The sequence below is a fragment of the Phoenix dactylifera genome, chromosome 12, assembly GCF_051530095.1.
Source record: "Phoenix dactylifera cultivar Ajwa chromosome 12, Ajwa_hap1_PhDact_Kaust_v1.1, whole genome shotgun sequence".
NCBI lineage: Eukaryota > Viridiplantae > Streptophyta > Magnoliopsida > Arecales > Arecaceae > Phoenix > Phoenix dactylifera.
In genome coordinates this window covers 25,610,328-25,629,846 of record NC_143201.1, presented here as the reverse complement: position 1 = coordinate 25,629,846, position 19,519 = coordinate 25,610,328, and the positions used below count along the sequence as shown (strand labels likewise).

Below are 19,519 nucleotides of genomic sequence, written 5' to 3'. Positions count from 1 at the left end.
CCTATGCTGGTCTTACTACAAGTTTTTTTTTTTTTAATACAACGACGCCTCACACCACACATGCATGAGTACAGCTAATAAAATCTGAAAAAAAAAGCTGATGGAGAGAACAAAAATAGCTGCTTGGTTCTCCCAAAGAAACCCTTCAGAGTATTGAGCCTCGAAGAAGGCCATCCAGTCGGCCACACTGTTCGTCTTTCCGTAGATATGAGAGGCCTGGAAGGATTGAGCTGCGAAGGAGCCACACCCTCTCACTAGTTTCTGAATGTCGTAGAGAAGTGATTGCCCGCTTGTCTCATTGCGCCAACCTCGGATCCACTCGATCACCGTGGCTGAGTACTATTTAAGGTGAATGCATGCCGCACCCAGAGTATGACTCGCATAGGAGATGCCCTTCCACGTAACTCTAAGCTCGTCTCTTCAAAGACATACGATAAAATTGGTACGGCAAGTTCTTTCAAGAAAATAATGAAAAATGAAAGGACTGCATATTCGAATTCTAATATATGATGCAAACTCTTATGAATATCCGGTGCGCAAAACATCTTCCGTTGTCAGATTTTTCATTCCGTTTCTATTTTCTGTCCTACTTTGGTGAATTGGACATGCAGTATCAAGATGGATTATTGAGCTTTCATTCAATAGAGTGCTGGGGCATGGTTGACTACTGATAAGATTATCAATGCTAAGAAAGATATAAAGGTATGGAAGTCTAATGTTAGAAGAACAAGACGTCTAGTGTGCTGATTAAAGACTCCTAGTGGAGAGCGTGTTGCAGAAAGAATATGCTCGATGCTGAATAACTTAAGCATTGCTCATCAGTGGATGGGTGCTTGTGAAGGATGAAGATCTACAAGATCGGTTCCAAAAGGGAAGTCCGGGGTGGAAAGTATTCATGAGTACTGAGGTGCTCAGGCTACAAGCAGAGTTATAAGGTAAAACATCTTGAGATACTAGAATCTTCGAAGAGGTAGAGCAAATGGAGCTACTAAGGTGGGTCCACAATGTAGGAAGGAAATGGCATCACAATCTTAGGGCTCGTTTGGTTCGTGAAAAAAGGAGGAAAAGTGTGGTCAACGGAAAAGTAATGAGATGCATCTTGTTTGGTTAGAGTTTTCAAAGGAGAGAGATGGAAAAGTTATATTTCCATTGGAATATGATTCCCACATTTCATGAGAAAGTCTTTCCTATGAAAAATATGAAAAAGTTACTTTTTCATGAGGTAGAAATCATTCCATTTTTATTTTTTTTCAAAATGGCCCTTCAGCATTAAAGACCTAATTTTTATTAAAGGTATAATAGGAATTATACATAATTTTTTCAGAAAAATAGATGATCAACCAAACATAAGCACTCTGAAAATCTGTCACTTTTCCATGGTCAACCAAATATGCTAAAAGTACTTTTTGAAGCATCCTCTTCCTAAGAATCTATTTTTCAGAAATTATATTTTTAGAAGAAAAAATATTTTCCGCGAACCAAACGAGCTCTTAAGGTGATGAGGTACTCGATTACACATGGTCATTATTCATGAATATTAGAAAGGAGCCATCTCTTGTGGGTAATGGTTACGTTGATGCACCGGAGTGGCAAACACCAAAATTGAACTTAATGGAACTACTCTCAAGGTTAATGGAACTACTCTCAAGGCGAAGGAATTGGAAAACGGAGGTAATAAAGGCACGAATTGACCAACGATGCTTGCTGCCTCGGCATATTTTGTTACTGCAGGAGGCGAAGTGCGCATTGTATAAATGATAAACATGAGTATGGTTGAAATTCTTTACCATCTTTATATGTCTACTACATTTATCTATGTTATTTTTACCGTCAAATATTTTTTGATATTATTAAGTCATTATACATCTATGTATATATAAATTATATAGACAAATATATCAATTTATATATTATAAACGCATAAACACAAATATATACTTACAAATATATGCACAAATATACATAGATACATAGAGAGAGAAAGACTTGGCTATACTCGAATGGATCTCTATTTGAATCCAGACAGATATATTGAATGAAGGAGATCTCACATCGATGATTCGAGCAATTAGATGTAATCTAGTAGCAGTAGACATAAAAAATCATGTAATTTAGAAATTCCTAATTTATGTATCAGATAGTCAAAAAATTAAATAATATAAATAATGTCAAATTATTTTTTTTTTCGGATCACTTATGTATAGACTAACGGCCTCCAAATTATATGACTTTTAATATACATGCTGTTTAAAGATAGTAAATCATATTCAATAGCTCGGATTATCGATATGAGACCCATATCATCCTATCAAAATTTGAGAGGATTTGAATGGAGATATCGCATGCAATCACTCCACATACCATCCATATAAGACCGTATGCAAGATAGCACCATCCAATCTATACCAAATAACATGAAGGTCCAATTCCAAGCAAAGAATAACCCTTCACATTACAAAGATAAAGCATGGAATAACTTTTCATACCAAGGTATGGTTCATATCCAAATAATCTTACTTTATTCCAATGCCCCTAGCACAAACATTTATTTTTGTGAAGTGAGAATTTCTTTTCTGATGCAAACTTAATACTTCCCTGGAAGTGCTGGCCTTGCCCCAGGACGAAATCAATCAACAACAAACTTTCGCATAAATCAACTGAATCAACTGATACCGTAACTAATCTCTCTACTGCATTAACAGCTACATAGCTCATAAAGTTCAGTACTATGAACACGTAACCTTGCCAGCAACCAAACGTCCATTTGAAAAGTTAATTTATGGACTAAACCCCAAGTTTAATTGAAGACCATGGACTCCTAGATTGCAATCCAATTTCTGGAATAGATTTGCCGTTGTTTCCAGATCCAAAGAGAAGATATAACGGGGGCAAAAGCTTGGAATCCTCAATGCTTAAGAGTTGGAAACTCTTAAAGGGAAAAGTAAAAGAAAAGAAGAAATGGGACAATATATAGTTCGATACAAAATTCTCAATGAATCACTGAAAAGTCACAGGATGTGTTTGCCTGTCATAAAACAAACCGTATCCAGATACATCACTTGCCAAACAACCCAACAAGTTGACCGATTAAAACCATTGATTCTATTTTATGCTACTAAATCTTTTGTTTTTTATCTCAAAAGAAAAATTAATTCTACAATTATTCTTCAACTCAATTTTTCATGTATCATAGCAAGATCAATTGAACAAGATCACACTGCAGCAGTTTTGGGGGCGTAAAGTCATATATGAATTAGGTACTTGCAAGCATAAATTGGACAAAATTTAAATCAAACCATGCTTTAAAGAAGCATTCGATACATGATACACAAATACTTCGCGCACACAGTTTGATACCCTCATGCCTCATCTTCGGCTTATTTCAAATTAGGCTGAAATACTCTTAACACCACTCATCCATGACATATGCAGATGCTTGCAACACTCTTTAGTATTTGTCAAGCAAAGGTTTTGTTGATTGCATATGAATTCAGAGACAAATGCAACATTGGCTCATGGACGCCAACAAGATATACATATATGCCAAATCGTCCATGTCATAGCTTACTAAAACCCCTTTGTTGTTATGATGTCAATGTCCGAAAGCAGATTTCAGAAACATTAACATGGCAGCAAGCTTAAACTATGACAATGGTGAAAGAAATTTGTACCATACCAATACTTGTCAACAAAAGAAGCATACAGGCAAGTGCACAGACTACATGCATACATAGCAACAATCCATGACATGAAAGCTAAGAATCAGTACTATTTAGACAAGCTTGATTTATTTAAATTGAGAAACCAAACACTTTGTAAAATGTGCAAACAAATGCCGTAACCGATAAAGGATAAACAGTCACAACATTGACCAGAAAACCACATCTAATTGACTGCAGAGTGCAAACCTACTGCAACCTCAGAATGTCTTCTTCCTTCTAGTGCTTCTTATCTTTCAATGGGCTCCTGGGAATCTTACTTAGAACCTTGGCATCAAACACCCCATACTGCTTCTTGATTTCTGCCATTGCCTTCTCCGCAAATGAGTCGACCTTGTCCTCATACTTCTCATACAGAACTGGCACCGTATGCAACGTCACAAGCACTGTTTTATTTCATTCACAAGAGATCCAAAAAAGTTTAGAAGTTCAATGCATTAAAAACCAAAAACTACCTACAGGATTTTAACACACAAAGACTGGGAAATTGAAAGATATCATTACTGGTATAGAACAAGGTCAAGAAATTGCAGCAGCTCCCAAGGATCGAAAGAACCCAGAGTCCGGCAATCACCTAAGAAACGATGTGTATCATTCAGTACAACATAAACCGAGGCTCGCAAAATGTTATTTAATATCCAAGGGAGGCACAAGTCGAATCAACATACAACAAGGAACTTCTTCAGGTCCCGTCCTGATGCGATCTCCCTTAGAACAGCAAAGGCCCTGTTAATCTCATACCTCAGAGAGAGCGCAACATTCACGGCCAGGTCTTCGGGAATGCTCGCCTCTGGTATGCGTGGCGGAGCCCTGAAAACAGATGGAAAATAAGTTAAAGATCTAATCTTGGACATAAAGAATCCAAAGTTTGTATTTTTAAAAGAAAGACCTCACTTGTTGATGAAGGTGCTTGCATTGGACCAGAGGAAGAGAATGGCCAGTGAGAGAATGAGGCAGTGGCAGACCAGAGAGAGCAGATGGTACTCAAGCAGCTCGAACAGAACCCAGACGGCGGTGGCCCCACCAATCACTCCGGCGGAGATCTTCTTGTTCCTCCACAGGAAAACATCAGCAGCTGCAACAGTGATAGACCTTAATAAATTTAAGGGGAAAAATCATGATTTCAGAAAAACTAATATTTTGTGATAAAGATGAATGCAAAATTATCGAGGTAAAAGATTTTAATAAAGAACAAGTGGCATCCAAACCAAGGTAGGGTTTTTCACTTTAAATCCACAATAATCGATGGAAGTGAACAAGATAAAGATCAACAATACTTAAAACGGCATGATATAGTTTTCCTCCACTGGTTTCGAAAACCCGAAAATCTAAGTACTTCCCAGTAGTAGAAAGAGAGTACCCATTTAGGCGATCGAGATAGATTTAAAATAAGGAAAAAATCACACCAAAGAACTCAGTTCGAAGCATCTCGGTAGACCTAACCACATGGGATCCGATTATACATTTCCAACAAAAAAAAAACAAAAAAGAAATTTATACTTTGCTTAACCTAGATGAAGAAATCAAAGGCAGCGGATGGTGTGGAGGGGATTGAAGGAGCGATGGGAAAAGGAGGCGATCCATACGCTTGCCACCGCCGAGGACGTTGTGGACGGACCTCTCCCGCCCGAAGAGGCGGTAGATCTTGGCCTTGATGGATGAGGCGGACGGCTTCGATTTCTCGTTGTCCGAATCGGACGAGGAGGATGAGTCGCCGTGGAGCTTGCCGACGATCTTCTCCATCAGCGACTCCGGCTTCGAGCTCGACTCCTCCGAGTGCTCAGCCATCGCTCGCGACGAAACCCTAATCCTCCTCCGCAGGGACACCGGAACGGCTGCTCTCCCAGGCACGACGGGAGCTCGATCTCGCTCTCCACTTGGGAGAAATCTCGACGGCGACTGGGGGGATTATATACGGGGGACAGAGCCTCACATATGCGATCCTGACCGTCGGAACCGGGCGCGTGGGGATCGGGCCACTCGGCTCGAAAAGCCGGGCAGCGCGGGGCAACGGTATCTGAAATGGATCAAATTCCGCCTCCACGGTTGACGGCCGTCAAGAGTTGAGGGCAGCCAATTTTAATTTTTTTTTTTTTTTAACCAGCGGCTCACATGTGAGTGCATCTAGAATAATTCGAACCAAGAAGCATATGCAAAGTGGGAGGAACGACCTCATTGCTCTCTCAAAAAAAAGCCTCTCAAATGATGCACGACAAAAGATGCAACTCAGTTGACGGCTCTATTTATTTTTCAAAAAATATGTGTGGTCCATAAAGCGTCAAACTCTTTTTAGCTATTTTCAACGAGCACCTCGCATGAATAAATCCTTCTCAAGCTGCTCTCAACTCTACTCTCGTAACCGATCCAATCGAAGATGTGCCGGTCTCTCACTGCTACGAATCTATAGTTATAGTTTTTGATCGAAAAAGCTCATTTGAGGAAGCTAGATGGTAGGGCTCCCAGAAAATGTTTACGGTATCCTTCTAGGGTTGTCATCGTTTTCCAGCAAGGGATGGTCTAAGGCGCCGTCAACGTTTAGCTGCCGTTCACGACAGTATGACGTGGCCAGATCTTCACCTTTTACTTGGCGGTATCTTACTAGGATTTTAGCGCAGGGGAGGGTATCTGCCGCAACGCTGGTTTATTTCCAATTGCATGCGCGTCTTGACAGCGTGGCAGCTGGTAACGCGTACATGTCATGTGAGGCCCACCACGAAAATTTTAATCGCGACATGCGTCTCAATGGAAACCACGGGTAATGGGATCAAATGCCTGTCGCACCTAATGAATAATCCCCAGCGGTGCACCCAACTAGTGATGCCTGAGTTTAGGGAGCTGTGGGACGTGCATTCTGGGTGTGTAAGGTCGGGGTTAGGAACTGGGTTAATGGGATGGAAGTGACTTGCCCCGGAAAGGTACGGACGTACGGTCTCCTGATATTAGGATGCGCCCCTTTTTTTTTCGTAATTAATACTAGAAGGGGCTAATCTCCATTGCCTTTTTTTTTTCTTTTTCCCTTAAAAAAAAATAAAGAGGACATCCGGTCCCCGAATTTAATCGACATCTGCGCGTTTCGAATCTAAAACCACTTGATTGAAAGCAAACGCCCCGTTCCAACTGAGCTACCACCTTAGTGGCAATCTCTGTCTCTTTGACTGCCCACCTTTTAAGAGGTAGAAAACGAACCATGCTTATAAACCCAATGGGTATTGTTACTTAACATAGGATCTCACCCAATCTCGTGATGCCCTAATTATAAATTGCCTCCATTCACTCCCTAGAAAGAGGTCCATCGATCAACTAGATCTAACCCTGCCATGCTAAGACCTACTTGACCTTGGTATCTTCTAATAAGGGACCCACTCGGCTAATAGAGCTCTGACACTAGAGCTAAAAAGATATCGGGTAGATATATTCATGCTCATATTTATATTTTTCTAACGTGTACAAATAGAATACATATATTACAAGAATACCAAAAATTAATATTCATATTTATTCAAAATAGATGCATATGTGAATCGAATATTAAACATATGTACCTATTTTGAATGGATATGGATACAAATCATACACATCAGATATACCGATATTTTTTTATCAGAATACAAATATAAGTCATATATTATTTTCTTATAAATATAATTTGTTAGCTTAATTTAATAATAAATATTTTTCAATTATATAATTATAAAGAACTAGAATATAATCGACTATGTAGATTGCACATGACACATAGATAGCAAAGGATCTACGACATAGTTATTAACTGCATGAAGACTAACCTAAGCAAGAGATCGGATTATTGATCAGACCAATTTTGTATTAAAAAATAAAAACTAAAAAATATTTTAAAAATTATAATACAAAATTATTTATAATTTTTGCATCAAATACCATCACTAATTTTTACTTACAATATAACTAAAAAATAATCATGAATTATTTGCTTCCATAGAGCTTGTATGAAAAACATGCATAAATGTAGGAATACATAGAAGTTATAATATTTTTAAATTTTAAAATAAAATTTTGAAAGCATAATAACGAATAAAATAAAGTAATACTAATTATTTATATTGTCACATAGATAGGAATCCACTTTTATAATATGACATATCACAAAAACATGAAATAAGAATAACTATAGAACAAAGTTATATTCGAATCCATACGTAGGTCCAGCTGGATACTGTTATTTCTATCTTTACACACCAGTAACTGCAATACTAACATATACAGTGACTGCTCTCCGTGCTTCAGTTTTATTTACATGCTAGTTATGCTCAGAGAGGAATGTAGCCGTTGTTATCGGGATGCAGTAATCCATGACTTGGAATTGCTAATTTGGATCAAAGAGGGCCCCAGCCTGTCTGGATTTCATCATTTGATTGGGATCACGATAAGGTCATGATGTTGAGATCCATATCATGGATCAGTCATTTGGATCATAAGATCCATTCTGATCGTGTTAATTACATCAAAACCTCAGCTAAATATATTTCCAATGGTTATTTCACTTTTCTGCTTTTACAACGACTTGGTATTCACAAGCCCAAGAGAGTCTGTGGCTGACCAGTGCATGTCAAGTTCAATGATAGAGATTAGAGAAGCCTTTCTCTTGTTTTTCACTTTGTCCTTGCTTTGTTTCCATTTTCCTTTTAGGTTTCATTAGCATGACCCTCACGCTTAAACTTGCCCCAACCCAATATATGACTCCAATTTTAGAGCTTGGCATCAAGCTGGTATTTAGTTGTAAATATCTGCTTAGCCTTTCCTTCAAAAAACTTCTGCTTAATCTTTTTCATGGAGAATTCTGAGCTTAGAGCTATATAAGCTCCATTTCCGAACCCACTCTTGTAGGGAAATGTTTAGAATAATTTGATGAGGAGAAGGATGACAAACGGTCTTCCTTGTATAACACTGACAAAGCTTTCGGTCGTAAAATCCAAATGGTACATGGGTCGGCGGTGGGCACCAACCGATAGGAGGAAAAGGGGTCGCTCGGTGGGCACCAGCCGAGAGGAGGAAAAGGGGTTGCTTGGGGGGTAGGGCTAGGGCTTGTAAGGGCTTCGATCAAGTCAGGCACTGGGTGTATTTGGGTTTGGAGGAGTTGGACTCCGATGATGCTTATAAGCGTCGTCTTAGGATCAGGCTTCCGACGACGCTTATGCGCGTCGTCTAAGGTTCAGGCTTTCGACGACGCTTGTAAACATCATCTTAAGGTGGCGTATGCTCTGATGACGCTAAAACATATTGGCGAAGCGGCCAGGAGTCCGACGATGCTTTTTAGCGTCGGCTAAGCTGGCAGGAGTTTGCCGACGCTTTTAAGGGGCCAAATTTACTGACGCTTCTACCTAATGTCGGCAGCTAAATGTCAGGAATGACCTCTTTTTCTGCAGTGAGTGGACGGCATAGTTCTTAGTTTGATATTAAGACAGCATCTGATATGTGTAAATATTTAAATGAAACTAGGTAAGGAATCCTCCTGAATAGATCTAGGGTTACTACTTTTTTGTGCATAAAGTATATGTTAAATGTCTACTACCGCACTGAATCTTCGAACCTTCTCAAACCCTATTCATTCGGCGATCAACCGACGATCGATCGGGCGGGCAGATTGGGAAGGGGTGATTAGTGGAGAAAGGAATCGTTGAGAGATAGATTCTACTGTTTGATCAGGACGAATGTGAATCCGTAATGATAGAAGCGCAGAAACATCTGATCCCATGAATGTTGAGAAGCATGTTGCTTGGCTTTCCAACTGCTTGAGAACATCATAATAGTTGACTGCATCTTCTTAGGAACTTGCTGCACCATCAACTTAATTAGAGAAAAAAATCGGAGAACACAGCGGATAGATGCTCCACACCTATTCTCAGACATATCCCTTTCCGGATTTTCATGGCAAATGGACATTTAAGAAGGATGTGGACAGTACATTCTGAAAGAGCACATCATAAAAAAAAAGGAAAAAAAGAAATAAAAACTGAATCAAGGATCGCTCCTGAAAGCGTATCGATCCTCCAATACATCGACCAAGTTTCCTTTGAAGATTGCCCCTGGAATCGATTTGGCTCGTGAAACAGAGACAAAAGAAAACATTTAATATTGGTTGGGATCTTCAGCTTGCCCAAACACCTGGTTTCCATCCACTTAATTCCTCTTAAGACTCGGAACTCGTAGAAAGAGGCAGCTGAGAACACACCTTTCTTATCCAGATTCCACACATTTTGATTATGGTCTATATTTAGGTGGAAATCTGCCAAAAGAACTGATAGTTTTTGGAGTTCTTCCTTGGTCTCGTTAAAGAGGACCGAATTCTAAGCTTCTAAGATGCTGTTTTACTATTGCACAACCTGATTTTTTTAGCAGAACTAAACGAGCAGCTTTCTCAAGATATAATCTAGCTTATTATCTTATATTTTTTTGTCAAACCCATGTTATTTTAGGCTCCTGGGCTAATGAAGGCATTGTCCATAAGGATTTGTGCGCTTATTAGGAATTAATTCAAAGGCATCAAGCAGGTATATTATTTCAACAGATTATTAAAAAACCAAATGGAGTGGTTGTCATGAGCAACCGCGGTCTGGGGTTGATAAAGATACGTACAGTTTAGAGGTTACGTTGTCACGATTTGGGAGGATTCTGTCACACAGTTACTGCTGAGGAGAACCACCCCCTCTTTTTTTTTTTTTTTCTGATGACGGGGGAGACCATGGGCGTTGAGGCGCTTGGAGTTGTTCTATCTGCTGAGGGATATGGTGATAGAAAAGGCATGTCACGCCGGGTTGCATTCAGCCATTAACAAGAGAGTCCACGACGAGAGCGACAGAGTTTTTTTTCCAGCTGCTGATGCGAAAGTTCGAGAGGTCGGGTACCGTAAAGTTGATGGCAGTGTTCTGTTTCTCCCCTCAGCAACGACTGCATGCCAAAATGGAACTTTCAAGGTGTTTGTTGATGGATGCTCAAGAATGACTGTAGTGTGACATTTGAAGGCGAACCACCTTGAAATTTGAAGATCTCTTTGTTATTGACAATAAATTGAAGAAAAATGATGTGTCCCTGCTCAAGAATGGAAGTTGAGATTTGCTCTAGTTTGGATGTCATGGAGGTTGCCTTGACTATCGTCCTAGACTTTACAGATGGACAGTTTGCTAGAAATATTTTGCCTAAAAATTATTATATTTTTATTTTATAAAAGTATTATAAAGAAATAGTCTATTAGAATAAAATCAGATGATTGAAAAGAGCCTAGCTGGATCGAGGCGTATGATATACATTGTCCTAATTAAGAACGTGATTTGCCTCCTACGTGCAGGTCTGCGACAATCTCATTCTCAAGGTACTACAACCTGGCTCAACCTGATCCTTTTCTAATGAGCACGATTGCTATGGATGCTTGATCCGGTCGACTCCTTCAGATGCCCAGAAAAGATACAAAGCTAGAAAGTAGAAAGTTGGAGAGTGAAAGAACTCTCTATCTGCGAAAGAAACTCTCGAGAGACAGAATGCCAGTAAGAGAGACATTGGATCGTTTTTTAATTAATCCTGAAAGAGTTTATTTATAGATTCTATCTGGAAGACCGAAAAGATGCGATGATTCCAAAGATATGTTATGTTTTGGAATTACCGTATCTTTTTGAAAACTAACGTTCTTTTTTGAAAAGTTACGACTCTTCTAACATAGTATTTCGAAAAAAAATATTTAAAATATTTAAAACAACTAATGGTTAAGAAATAAAAAGATAATTTTATTAATTCAAACGCGAACACAGTTTTCAGAACGATATATGTTGAAAGAAGAGCACCCTAGCAGTGTATATACTGACTCTCACCAAAATCTGTGAAAGATTTGGAAACTACAGGCCAGAATTTCTCAGAACTTTTGCAAGGGAAGGATCACTTATGACAGGGAATTTATGTGATATTTTTTTTGGATAATGCACTGTTTTGATTTGGAAAATATGGTAGAAAAATTGAACTTGTTATTTAGAAAAAATGACAAAAAAAAATGCACGATAGGCCCCCAGGGAACAAACTCTGTGATAGTCCAACGTGTGAGTTGAGAGCTGGAGCATGATAGTCATCAGAAATCAAAGCAAACCACCCTAGGCCCTAATAGCATGTGCATGGAATATACATCATGGTTCAATATTTTTTCACTCATCATTATTATATTTATTCTGACCTCCATACGTAGATCAAAATATTGGATATAGAATGCCGATCTTCAAAATGTGAAAAAAAAAAGTCCAATATTTGGTGGTTTGAGATGTGATAACTCTGATCGAGCTTGGTGGCACCAAACTTCTGGAGGTTTGGGATGTGAATGCGACACAGTACCGATAGTTCTGCCACTTCATTACTTATTCAGAGGAAGGGAAGAATGGTTCAATAGGCAAAATTTTGCAGCTGGTCGCTGCTATTGCATGAAGTTTGTACTCGTGAACTTTATGGTGTGGGGAACGGTGCATTAGTAGGCATGTGAACTTGATATTTGTTATCATGCGTCGAAGCCAAGTCCAAAGTCCAAAGTCCTAATTATATGCAATCTGAAAACTTCCATATTGCTCCATTTTGGAGATCCGTGAGGAGAGGTTCGACGTCTAAATTTGTACACTGTGCATGATATGAAGTGCATAATTCCAAATTGTGCATAGTTGCCTGCATGCCTGCATGGTTCGCCTTGATCTGACGTGGTCTGGATTAGTGTGAAAAACTGAGTCAATATGACCATAGGTTAGCTCAAGGGGACCGGTGGATGAGGCAATACAGTTTTATATCTTGCATGGGTAATGCTTCCAGATTCATGTTACATATCACACGAACAATTTTGCTTCTTTTTTTTTTTGGCCACACGGCACAAGGGAATCAGTGTAATTTATCCAGAGAGAGATAGAGATTCAGTCCAAAGAAGCCTTACATAATAGGAGTTAAATAGACTTAAGCACAACACTCTCTTTCTCTCACGCAGCTCCTTGTCAGTTTGCAGTCCAATAGTAGCCCATGAACATTCCTCGCAGATTGGATTTAGCCATTGACAGGCTAAATCATACATGATCATGATGACACCTTCAGCCAAAAAAAAAAAAAGGCATTGTCCATGACCCGAAGCCCCTCAAGTGCCTTTACACACAAAGGGTTGGTTAATTACGAAATTATCAAATTAGCATTTTTCCTGGCCAATAAACATTTCTTCTGCATATAATGGATGCCTCAAAGTATTTCCATCTTACACACACACTCTCTCTCTATGTACGTATGTATGCATGCACGCATGCTTGTATTTATGTATGTTTATATGGATATGTACGTATATATATTGTTGATTATCACTTGATGACTTAAATCTTTTGTATTGCTTTTAAAAGGTGCTCGGTGATAATATAGAGACCAATTTATTATAGGACCAATATCCCTTATAGCACTTACAACCCTTAGAAAATTCAACGTCAGCTTGACAAGATCCAAGATCATCAATCTCCCCTTGGGTAACATCAGAGTACAACCGACGGTAGATGGCAAGATGGTAATTTACTGCAACGCGAGGCCCGTTTAATTAGAACGACTATAGAAGCCGTAGCTCCAGCATTCCTTGTCCGCTTGCACCCGTAAGCAAAAGCGGGAAAGTATCTGCTTCTCCTGTCAGATACTCCGCCAGTCCAACTTTCCCTATATGCCTCCCTCCTCTCCTCCCCCTGCCATTGAAAAGTTAAAAATAGGAAAAACGCCAGCTTTACCAAAAAGCCTTTTCCTTTTACAGGCCCCCGTACCAATCAGACGGCGCACAAACACGCTCCATGATCACCCACGGCTGAGATGCATCAAGCAGTACCAAATCCCTGCCGCTCGGTACGAGTCACGTTCCTCTCGACAGCACTTCCTTTCCCACCTCACGTGACATTCCCTCCCGACCATGGAAATTGGAAAACGACTTCAGCACGAGCTTTGAGATGGCTACCGACTGGGGCGCACGCTAAATTCAAAGTCCAGCTGTATGAAATTCGACTGACTGGAATTTATAATTCTTGCAATCCGCTTTGCAGCGGGGCTGCCATGCGGACGCGAAAAAAGATATTGCAGTATGTTTAAATTTCTCTCACTTCCGTCCGTCCCGTGGAAAAGGCATGATTGTCCTGCCGAGGCTGCACTAACTGCTGCTTTCTGACCCTTCACACGGTCTTTGCAGCGTTTCTGCTGCCCAAACTTACTCTCCTCCCCTTCCCGCTTTCTTCCTTCTTCCTCTTTTTTAGTCTCCTGCTCCTTCTCCTCTGCGCTTCTCTTCCCTCTCTTTAAAACGTAGTAAAGAAGAGAGAGCTGAAGAGGGAAAGGAAAGTAGCCGAGAGCGCTGCCCTGCCCCTGGCTAACCCAACCATGGAGTCATTCAGCTTGCTCAAGTACTGGAGGGGCGGTGGCGGAGCGGCTCTGGCTGCAGCCGCCGCCACGGCCGCCTCTAGCGTGTGCACCGCTGCCAACGCCGCCACTACCACCATCGCCACCTCTGTCCTCAACCCGTCAGCAGAGACCGACGACGACGGCGGAGATGTCGGCGACGATGGCCCCTTCTTCGATCTCGAGTTCGCCGTGCCGGAGGAGGACGGCGAGGGGGAGGAGGAGGACGGTGGAGAAGAGAAGGATGGCTCTGCGGCGGGGATGGAAGCGGAGTCGGACGATAACGAGGAGGGGGAGTTTAATTTCATGGTGTCTTCGGAGGGGAGCTGCGGCGGCGACCTTCGGTCCGATCCCCTCTCTCCTTCAGACGATCTCTTCTTTAAAGGGAAGCTCGTGCCTCTGGAGCCATCCTCGATCGTGATCACCTCGTCCGAGGCCGATCCCAGGCCTCAGTTCGCCGTTTCCCTTCTCAAGTCCGCGACCAAGTTTCGAGTCTTCATGTTAGGCCTCCGGAAGGCAAAATCCACACCGGCGGAGCCCAATGGGGCTCCCGCCGCCCCGAGCACGGCGGCCACGGCGTCTCCAAAGCAGCAATCGCGGCCGCAGCCGAGCAAGTTCTTCATCAAATTTAAGGTGGAGGAGGTACCGATCATCTCGCTCTTCACCCGCGACAACGGCTCCCGTAACTCCAGCGGCAGTAAAGCGGCGAAATCCCAGGCGGAGGAATCCGCAGCAGCGCCGTCCTCGGCAGCGGCGGAGGACTCCGCAGCAGCGCCGCCCTCGGCAGCGGCGGAGGAGAAGAAGTTCTCCAAGGAAGTGGTGCATAAGTATCTCAACAAAATCAAGCCGCTCTATGTCAGAGTATCGAAGAGGTACGCCCAGAAGCTGAGGTTCTCCGGTCAGCTGACCCCAGGCGAGGCGGCTGCGGCGGCGGCGGCGAAGGCCGGGCCCAACGAAGGCGAGGAGACGGACGTGGAGGCGGAAGCGGCCGCGCCGCCGTCGGCGGCACCGGCGACGACAGCGGGGACGGCGGCGAGCGGCGTTAAGTGCCAGAAAGTGAACTTGCCGACGGGGTTGAAGGTGGTGTGCAAGCGGCTGGGGAAGAGCCGGTCGGCTTCGGCCGCCGTCGCCGCGGTGCCGTCACCGCCGCCGCAGAGGCGGGACGACTCGCTCCTCCAGCAGCAGGACGGGATCCAGAGCGCCATCGCGCACTGCAAGAAATCGTTCAACGCGGCCGAAGGTACGAACGAGCCGGGTCCGGTCACCTCTCTTAAGGAGCGGTTGGTGATGAATTTTGTTTTGTTTTTTTTAAGTAATGATTGGTGATGGTTTTAAAACATTAGGTTTCTGTCTCTTTTGGTGGATTTGGGTCCGGTTTGGCAGGGTCCGAGTCGCCTCTGGTGCGATCCAAGAGCGATCCATGCGATGGGAGGTCCGATAAGGGCGACTGCGTTTGATGATCTGATCCTCACCGTTGGAGTTTTGATACACGACGTGAGAAAAAAGTTAGATGTCTTTCGTCCTATGGTGGAAGTATGGCGTTATGGAGAGAGCTGGCGGCGAAAGATCTCTTTTAGCCGCGGCGAAGTTGTGTGCCTCTTTCTTTTTTGGGGGAGGGTAAGTTTTTTCTCTATCTTTTAAATGTTCGAGTGGCGGTGCTTGTGTAATTATATATCTTCCTTATCTATTCGAACTTTACCATTGCGATGGAGCCGTTCTTTCTTGTTGGTTACACTACACGGAAGACGAGGAGAGAGCGAGAAGGAGAAGACAGTAGTTTCTTTTTCTTCCTAGTTCTCGTGAGAAGGAGAGGACGATTACGTGAAAGATTCTGTGGCATGGGGAACTCTGCTGCTATTTCTTTAACCATCATTTTTGAGCATTTATGTGCAATGCTGCAGCAGCTCTGCGGCAGTCCTATGTATCTTTAGCTCTTTTCTTTCCGTCTTTGCGTGGGTGGGTCGTCAGGAACCTGAATACCGGGGCCTTTTTTAGCTTATGGCAAAGAGAAAGTAGCTAGCCAAGGCCAGAAAGGAAACCTGAAAAGCTTTGACAACAGTGAGAAGAGCATAGCTGCATCGGCCAAGCTCTCCTCTCTCCCTCTCTCCCTCTCCCCCCCCTTCGCTTTTTGCCTTTTGTTTCAGAAATGTAGTGCCAGCACCGGAGCTCTATCTACTCTTCTTTTGCCTCTCTCTCTCTATCACTCAGTGACTGCAAAGAAGGTACGACGGGATGCGATTTGTCTGTTTGCTTGTGACCCTTATGGAAGAAGAGCTGCACGCCACCAGAAAGGAGCAGCGATAGATAATATTAGTATTACTGCTAGATCGAGGCCGAGACACAATCCAACACAACCTGGTCTGCGTTCTATTCGGTTGTACGCGCGGGTGTCAACGAATCCTATGCTCTAGTTTTTAAATGGGGTGTTACATTAGACTGGCATAATATATTCCATTTACAAAAAAAAAACCCGGAAATATGGACTCGATGTGTTTCTTAACGGTTAATAGACGTGGCTGCGCACCGGCTTCCATCTTGCCGTTTGGCCTCCTCGGGCAACGTGCTTTGATGAAATAAGCTGGGGAGTTTGCCGGCCGGGGGTGGGAGCGCGAGTATGGCATTTGTGACCAGGCTGCTTGCCATGGAAAGATGTCGTTCTTTTGAGGGTTTAGTTTTGAGGGCGGAGCTCAGGGCTGCATGGGAGGAGCTCTCAGGGCTGCATGGGAGGAGCTCTCATATACGAGATATGTACTTGATGCCAGCTGTATCATCATGTTGGTAGAGCGTTTAAGGGAGGAGGGGCAGGGGGATGAGCATCCGCTACTAGGTGATACACGGCGCATGCTGCGGGAGTGCCGTGTTGTCTAGGTTAGGCACGTTTTTTGGAAGACGAACCGAGCTGCGGATTGGGTCGTCTCGTTTGTTGCTCATCATTCTGGAGATTTTCTGCGAACCCAGCAGTTATCTGTTTCTTCTGCTTTTTGTAGTCTTTTTGATAGTGATATAGTTGGCTGTACTTATACGAGAGCAATGTGAGCAGCCGTTTTACCAAAATAAAAAATAAAAAATAAGCTGGGGTGGTGAATGTGACGCTGCTTATGATTCTAAAATGAAAGCGACGATATATTTGTCTTTACTGGAGATACAGGGATGGCTTTTATGTATACTAATAGTTTTTATATTGGCTTATTAGTGGAAGGGTCCCAAAGCATCAAATGCTCAAACTTGCCATCATGAGGCTACCCGGAAGAACCGGAACTCCTAGCTTTTTTTTCCACTGTGCCAAGGCGGGATCTACTATAGTGGGGCACATATGTCTAAAAAGAATTAAGAGACTTTGATAACATAAAAGGAATGACAAAACTAGAAATCCTTGACAGTATTTTGGGAATCAAATTTAGATTTGAATGATGGGACGTGCAACACTTAGTATACGCATTCTGCTCGTGGAGGGCCCCATCACACGCAACCATTATTCAAAGTGTACGTTGCTTGGCTTGCTAATGTGGTCATCAAAGCTATGTTTTTCGTATGCTACGTGCATGCTTCCATATCTTCTTGAACGGTGTCGTAAACTTGGATCGTTTTGACTTGGAGATTAAGTGTGTTGTGGAGACCTTCTCATAAGCTCTGGTACTTAATTATGAGATGCTATTGCCACTGATATCTGCAACTTCCTTGCTCAGAAGATGACCTGGGACTGGTGCCCTGAAATAATTTAGGCCTGATAGTGGCGGAGAGGGAGCATGTCATGGTGATTTCTGCGCAATTCTGATATAGTAACGAGAGGCTTATTAATGAGAAGCTTAATCCACCTTGGCATAATGAATGATTTACTTGCGCGGGATTGGTGGTATGGTAGTAGACAGAAGGCTTAGTTTTGCTTTGTTAATTTAATCACGGTAAATACATTAAGAAGTTTCATGTATTTTGTGTTCCATTAGAATTAGTAGGCAGATGTGGAAAGAGGCCGTGTATTCTGTAATTTTCAAAGTTCGGTAGGATGATTCTAAGAATAAAAAACCCACTCAAGGACAGTCTGCTAAGTTGTTTGTTCTTTAGTTAAGGTGGCACGCGTTCCCATATTTCAAGAAAAATATTATCAAAATATAATGATCCAAGATGATTCTTAAATTCTATGTCGACCATTTTAGTTCTAAGGCTGGATAGGATCCAAGTGTGAGATCTACCATATAGAAAAGCTTAATCTGGTCATACGAAGTTCGATTGAGATGATTTTTTTAAAAATAAAAAGTCAGATAATTTTTTTAGATATACGATGTGATGTCACGCCCTTCAGGAGGCGGCACTCATAGTGATCGAACCCAAATTCTATTATTTGGGGTCTGAAATAAGCCGATCAAATCGAAACTTTTTTTGGTAAGACTTTGGCTATATTTTAAGCCATACCTCCAAAATTCTTTCGGTGAGGAGGTATTGATTATCCTGACCTTGGGTTGAGCCGCCCTCTTTGTCCTTGGCTATAACCGAGGTAAACGATTTTGGAAAATACCGCCGTGTCATTTTGCTTGGTGCGATAAGGATTGACAGTTACGCTTATACAATGGTAAATGCATGATTGACACAATTATCACCGCATGCTAATTATGTGGAGCTGTTACCAACTTACCATGCTATTAATGCACAATCAACTGTTATCATGCGGTTATGGCACGTCTCACTAAATTAGGTAATGGACTTTAATTTCATCCTATATATAGAAATGATTCGGAAACTCTAGGGTAAGCAATCTCACGCTCCTTTCTACACATTCTTCTCTCTCTTCCATGGTTGCTTTAAATTTTTAACTTAAACATCGGATGGTCTCTCGCCAAAAACCTTCTGACAAGTAGACTTTTTTTGCAGGTTGACACCGCCTCCCATCTTAGTTTCAACCGACCTCAGATCACTCCAGTTCCAACCGAGCTCAGCACAACAGCAGGTGGAGTTCGGCCTTAGTACAAAATCTAGCGGCAATATCTTCCATCTTCTTTTATTTTTTTTTTTTAAGAAATTCGAGTTGGACAAATTGAGATAATTTTTTTTTCTTCGATCAAATTATATATAAAATATATTTTTTGAACTTTTATCTAAAAACCAATCATTTCATTGGGATGAAGGAGGAATTGCAGTGTTCAAATCACCGACGGCCGCCTAATTAGAACATGGAACCTCCTTTCAAGTCTCAACTGAAGAGGGATTCAATTACTAGGCTACAATCTCATCTGCGAACACCAAATGTCTTAGAATTATCATAAATTGTGCTTAAAATTTTGAATATTAAACAGATTATTGCACAGTTGTTCATAAACACTCAGTGCAACTTGGACTTAGTCCAAGCTTAAGTGTTGTTGACTTATGAGCTTTGTCAAAGCCCAGGCATGGACCAGATTCTTAAATAAAAG

At 41.9% G+C, this 19,519-nt stretch overlaps 2 protein-coding genes across 4 annotated transcripts; one reads left to right on the top strand and one right to left on the bottom strand.

Moving 5' to 3' along the window:
- Positions 1–3,771: 3,771 nt before the first annotated feature.
- On the bottom strand, positions 3,772–5,616 carry LOC103711592 (reticulon-like protein B2). The gene is made up of 5 exons (XM_008797842.6): positions 5,306–5,616; positions 4,614–4,794; positions 4,388–4,529; positions 4,224–4,293; positions 3,772–4,105 (listed from the first exon to the last, which is right to left on the bottom strand). Exons 1-5 carry the CDS (start codon positions 5,505–5,507, stop codon positions 3,939–3,941), a joined length of 762 nt encoding a protein of 253 aa, XP_008796064.1. The 5' UTR covers positions 5,508–5,616; the 3' UTR covers positions 3,772–3,938.
- An 8,274-nt stretch (positions 5,617–13,890) lies between these two features.
- Positions 13,891–15,832, top strand: LOC103711672 (putative membrane-associated kinase regulator 2). Of its 3 annotated transcripts, none has more exons than XM_008797947.5 (2): positions 13,891–15,354; positions 15,498–15,832. In XM_008797947.5, exons 1-2 carry the CDS (start codon positions 14,097–14,099, stop codon positions 15,569–15,571), a joined length of 1,332 nt encoding a protein of 443 aa, XP_008796169.2. In that variant the 5' UTR covers positions 13,891–14,096; the 3' UTR covers positions 15,572–15,832. The 3 variants fall into 3 exon arrangements, with proteins under 3 accessions (XP_008796169.2, XP_038986202.1, XP_026663087.2); XM_039130274.2 differs by having other exon boundaries at positions 15,458–15,832; XM_026807286.3 differs by having other exon boundaries at positions 13,891–15,394.
- The last annotated feature ends 3,687 nt before the right edge of the window (positions 15,833–19,519 follow it).

Bases quoted from the DNA above. Each gene is read 5' to 3' on its own strand.
- LOC103711592 (XM_008797842.6), bottom strand. From the start codon at position 5,507: ATGGCTGAGCACTCGGAGGAGTCGAGCTCGAAGCCGGAGTCGCTGATG. The intron at 4,530-4,613 runs GTGAGGTCTTTC...ATCTGTTTTCAG, and splicing joins GCAAGCACCTTCATCAACAA to GGCTCCGCCACGCATACCAG. The intron at 4,106-4,223 runs GTAATGATATCT...GAAATAAAACAG, and splicing joins CTTGACCTTGTTCTATACCA to TGCTTGTGACGTTGCATACG.
- LOC103711672 (XM_039130274.2), top strand. From the start codon at position 14,097: ATGGAGTCATTCAGCTTGCTCAAGTACTGGAGGGGCGGTGGCGGAGCG. The intron at 15,355-15,457 runs GTACGAACGAGC...TTAAAACATTAG, and splicing joins ATCGTTCAACGCGGCCGAAG to GTTTCTGTCTCTTTTGGTGG.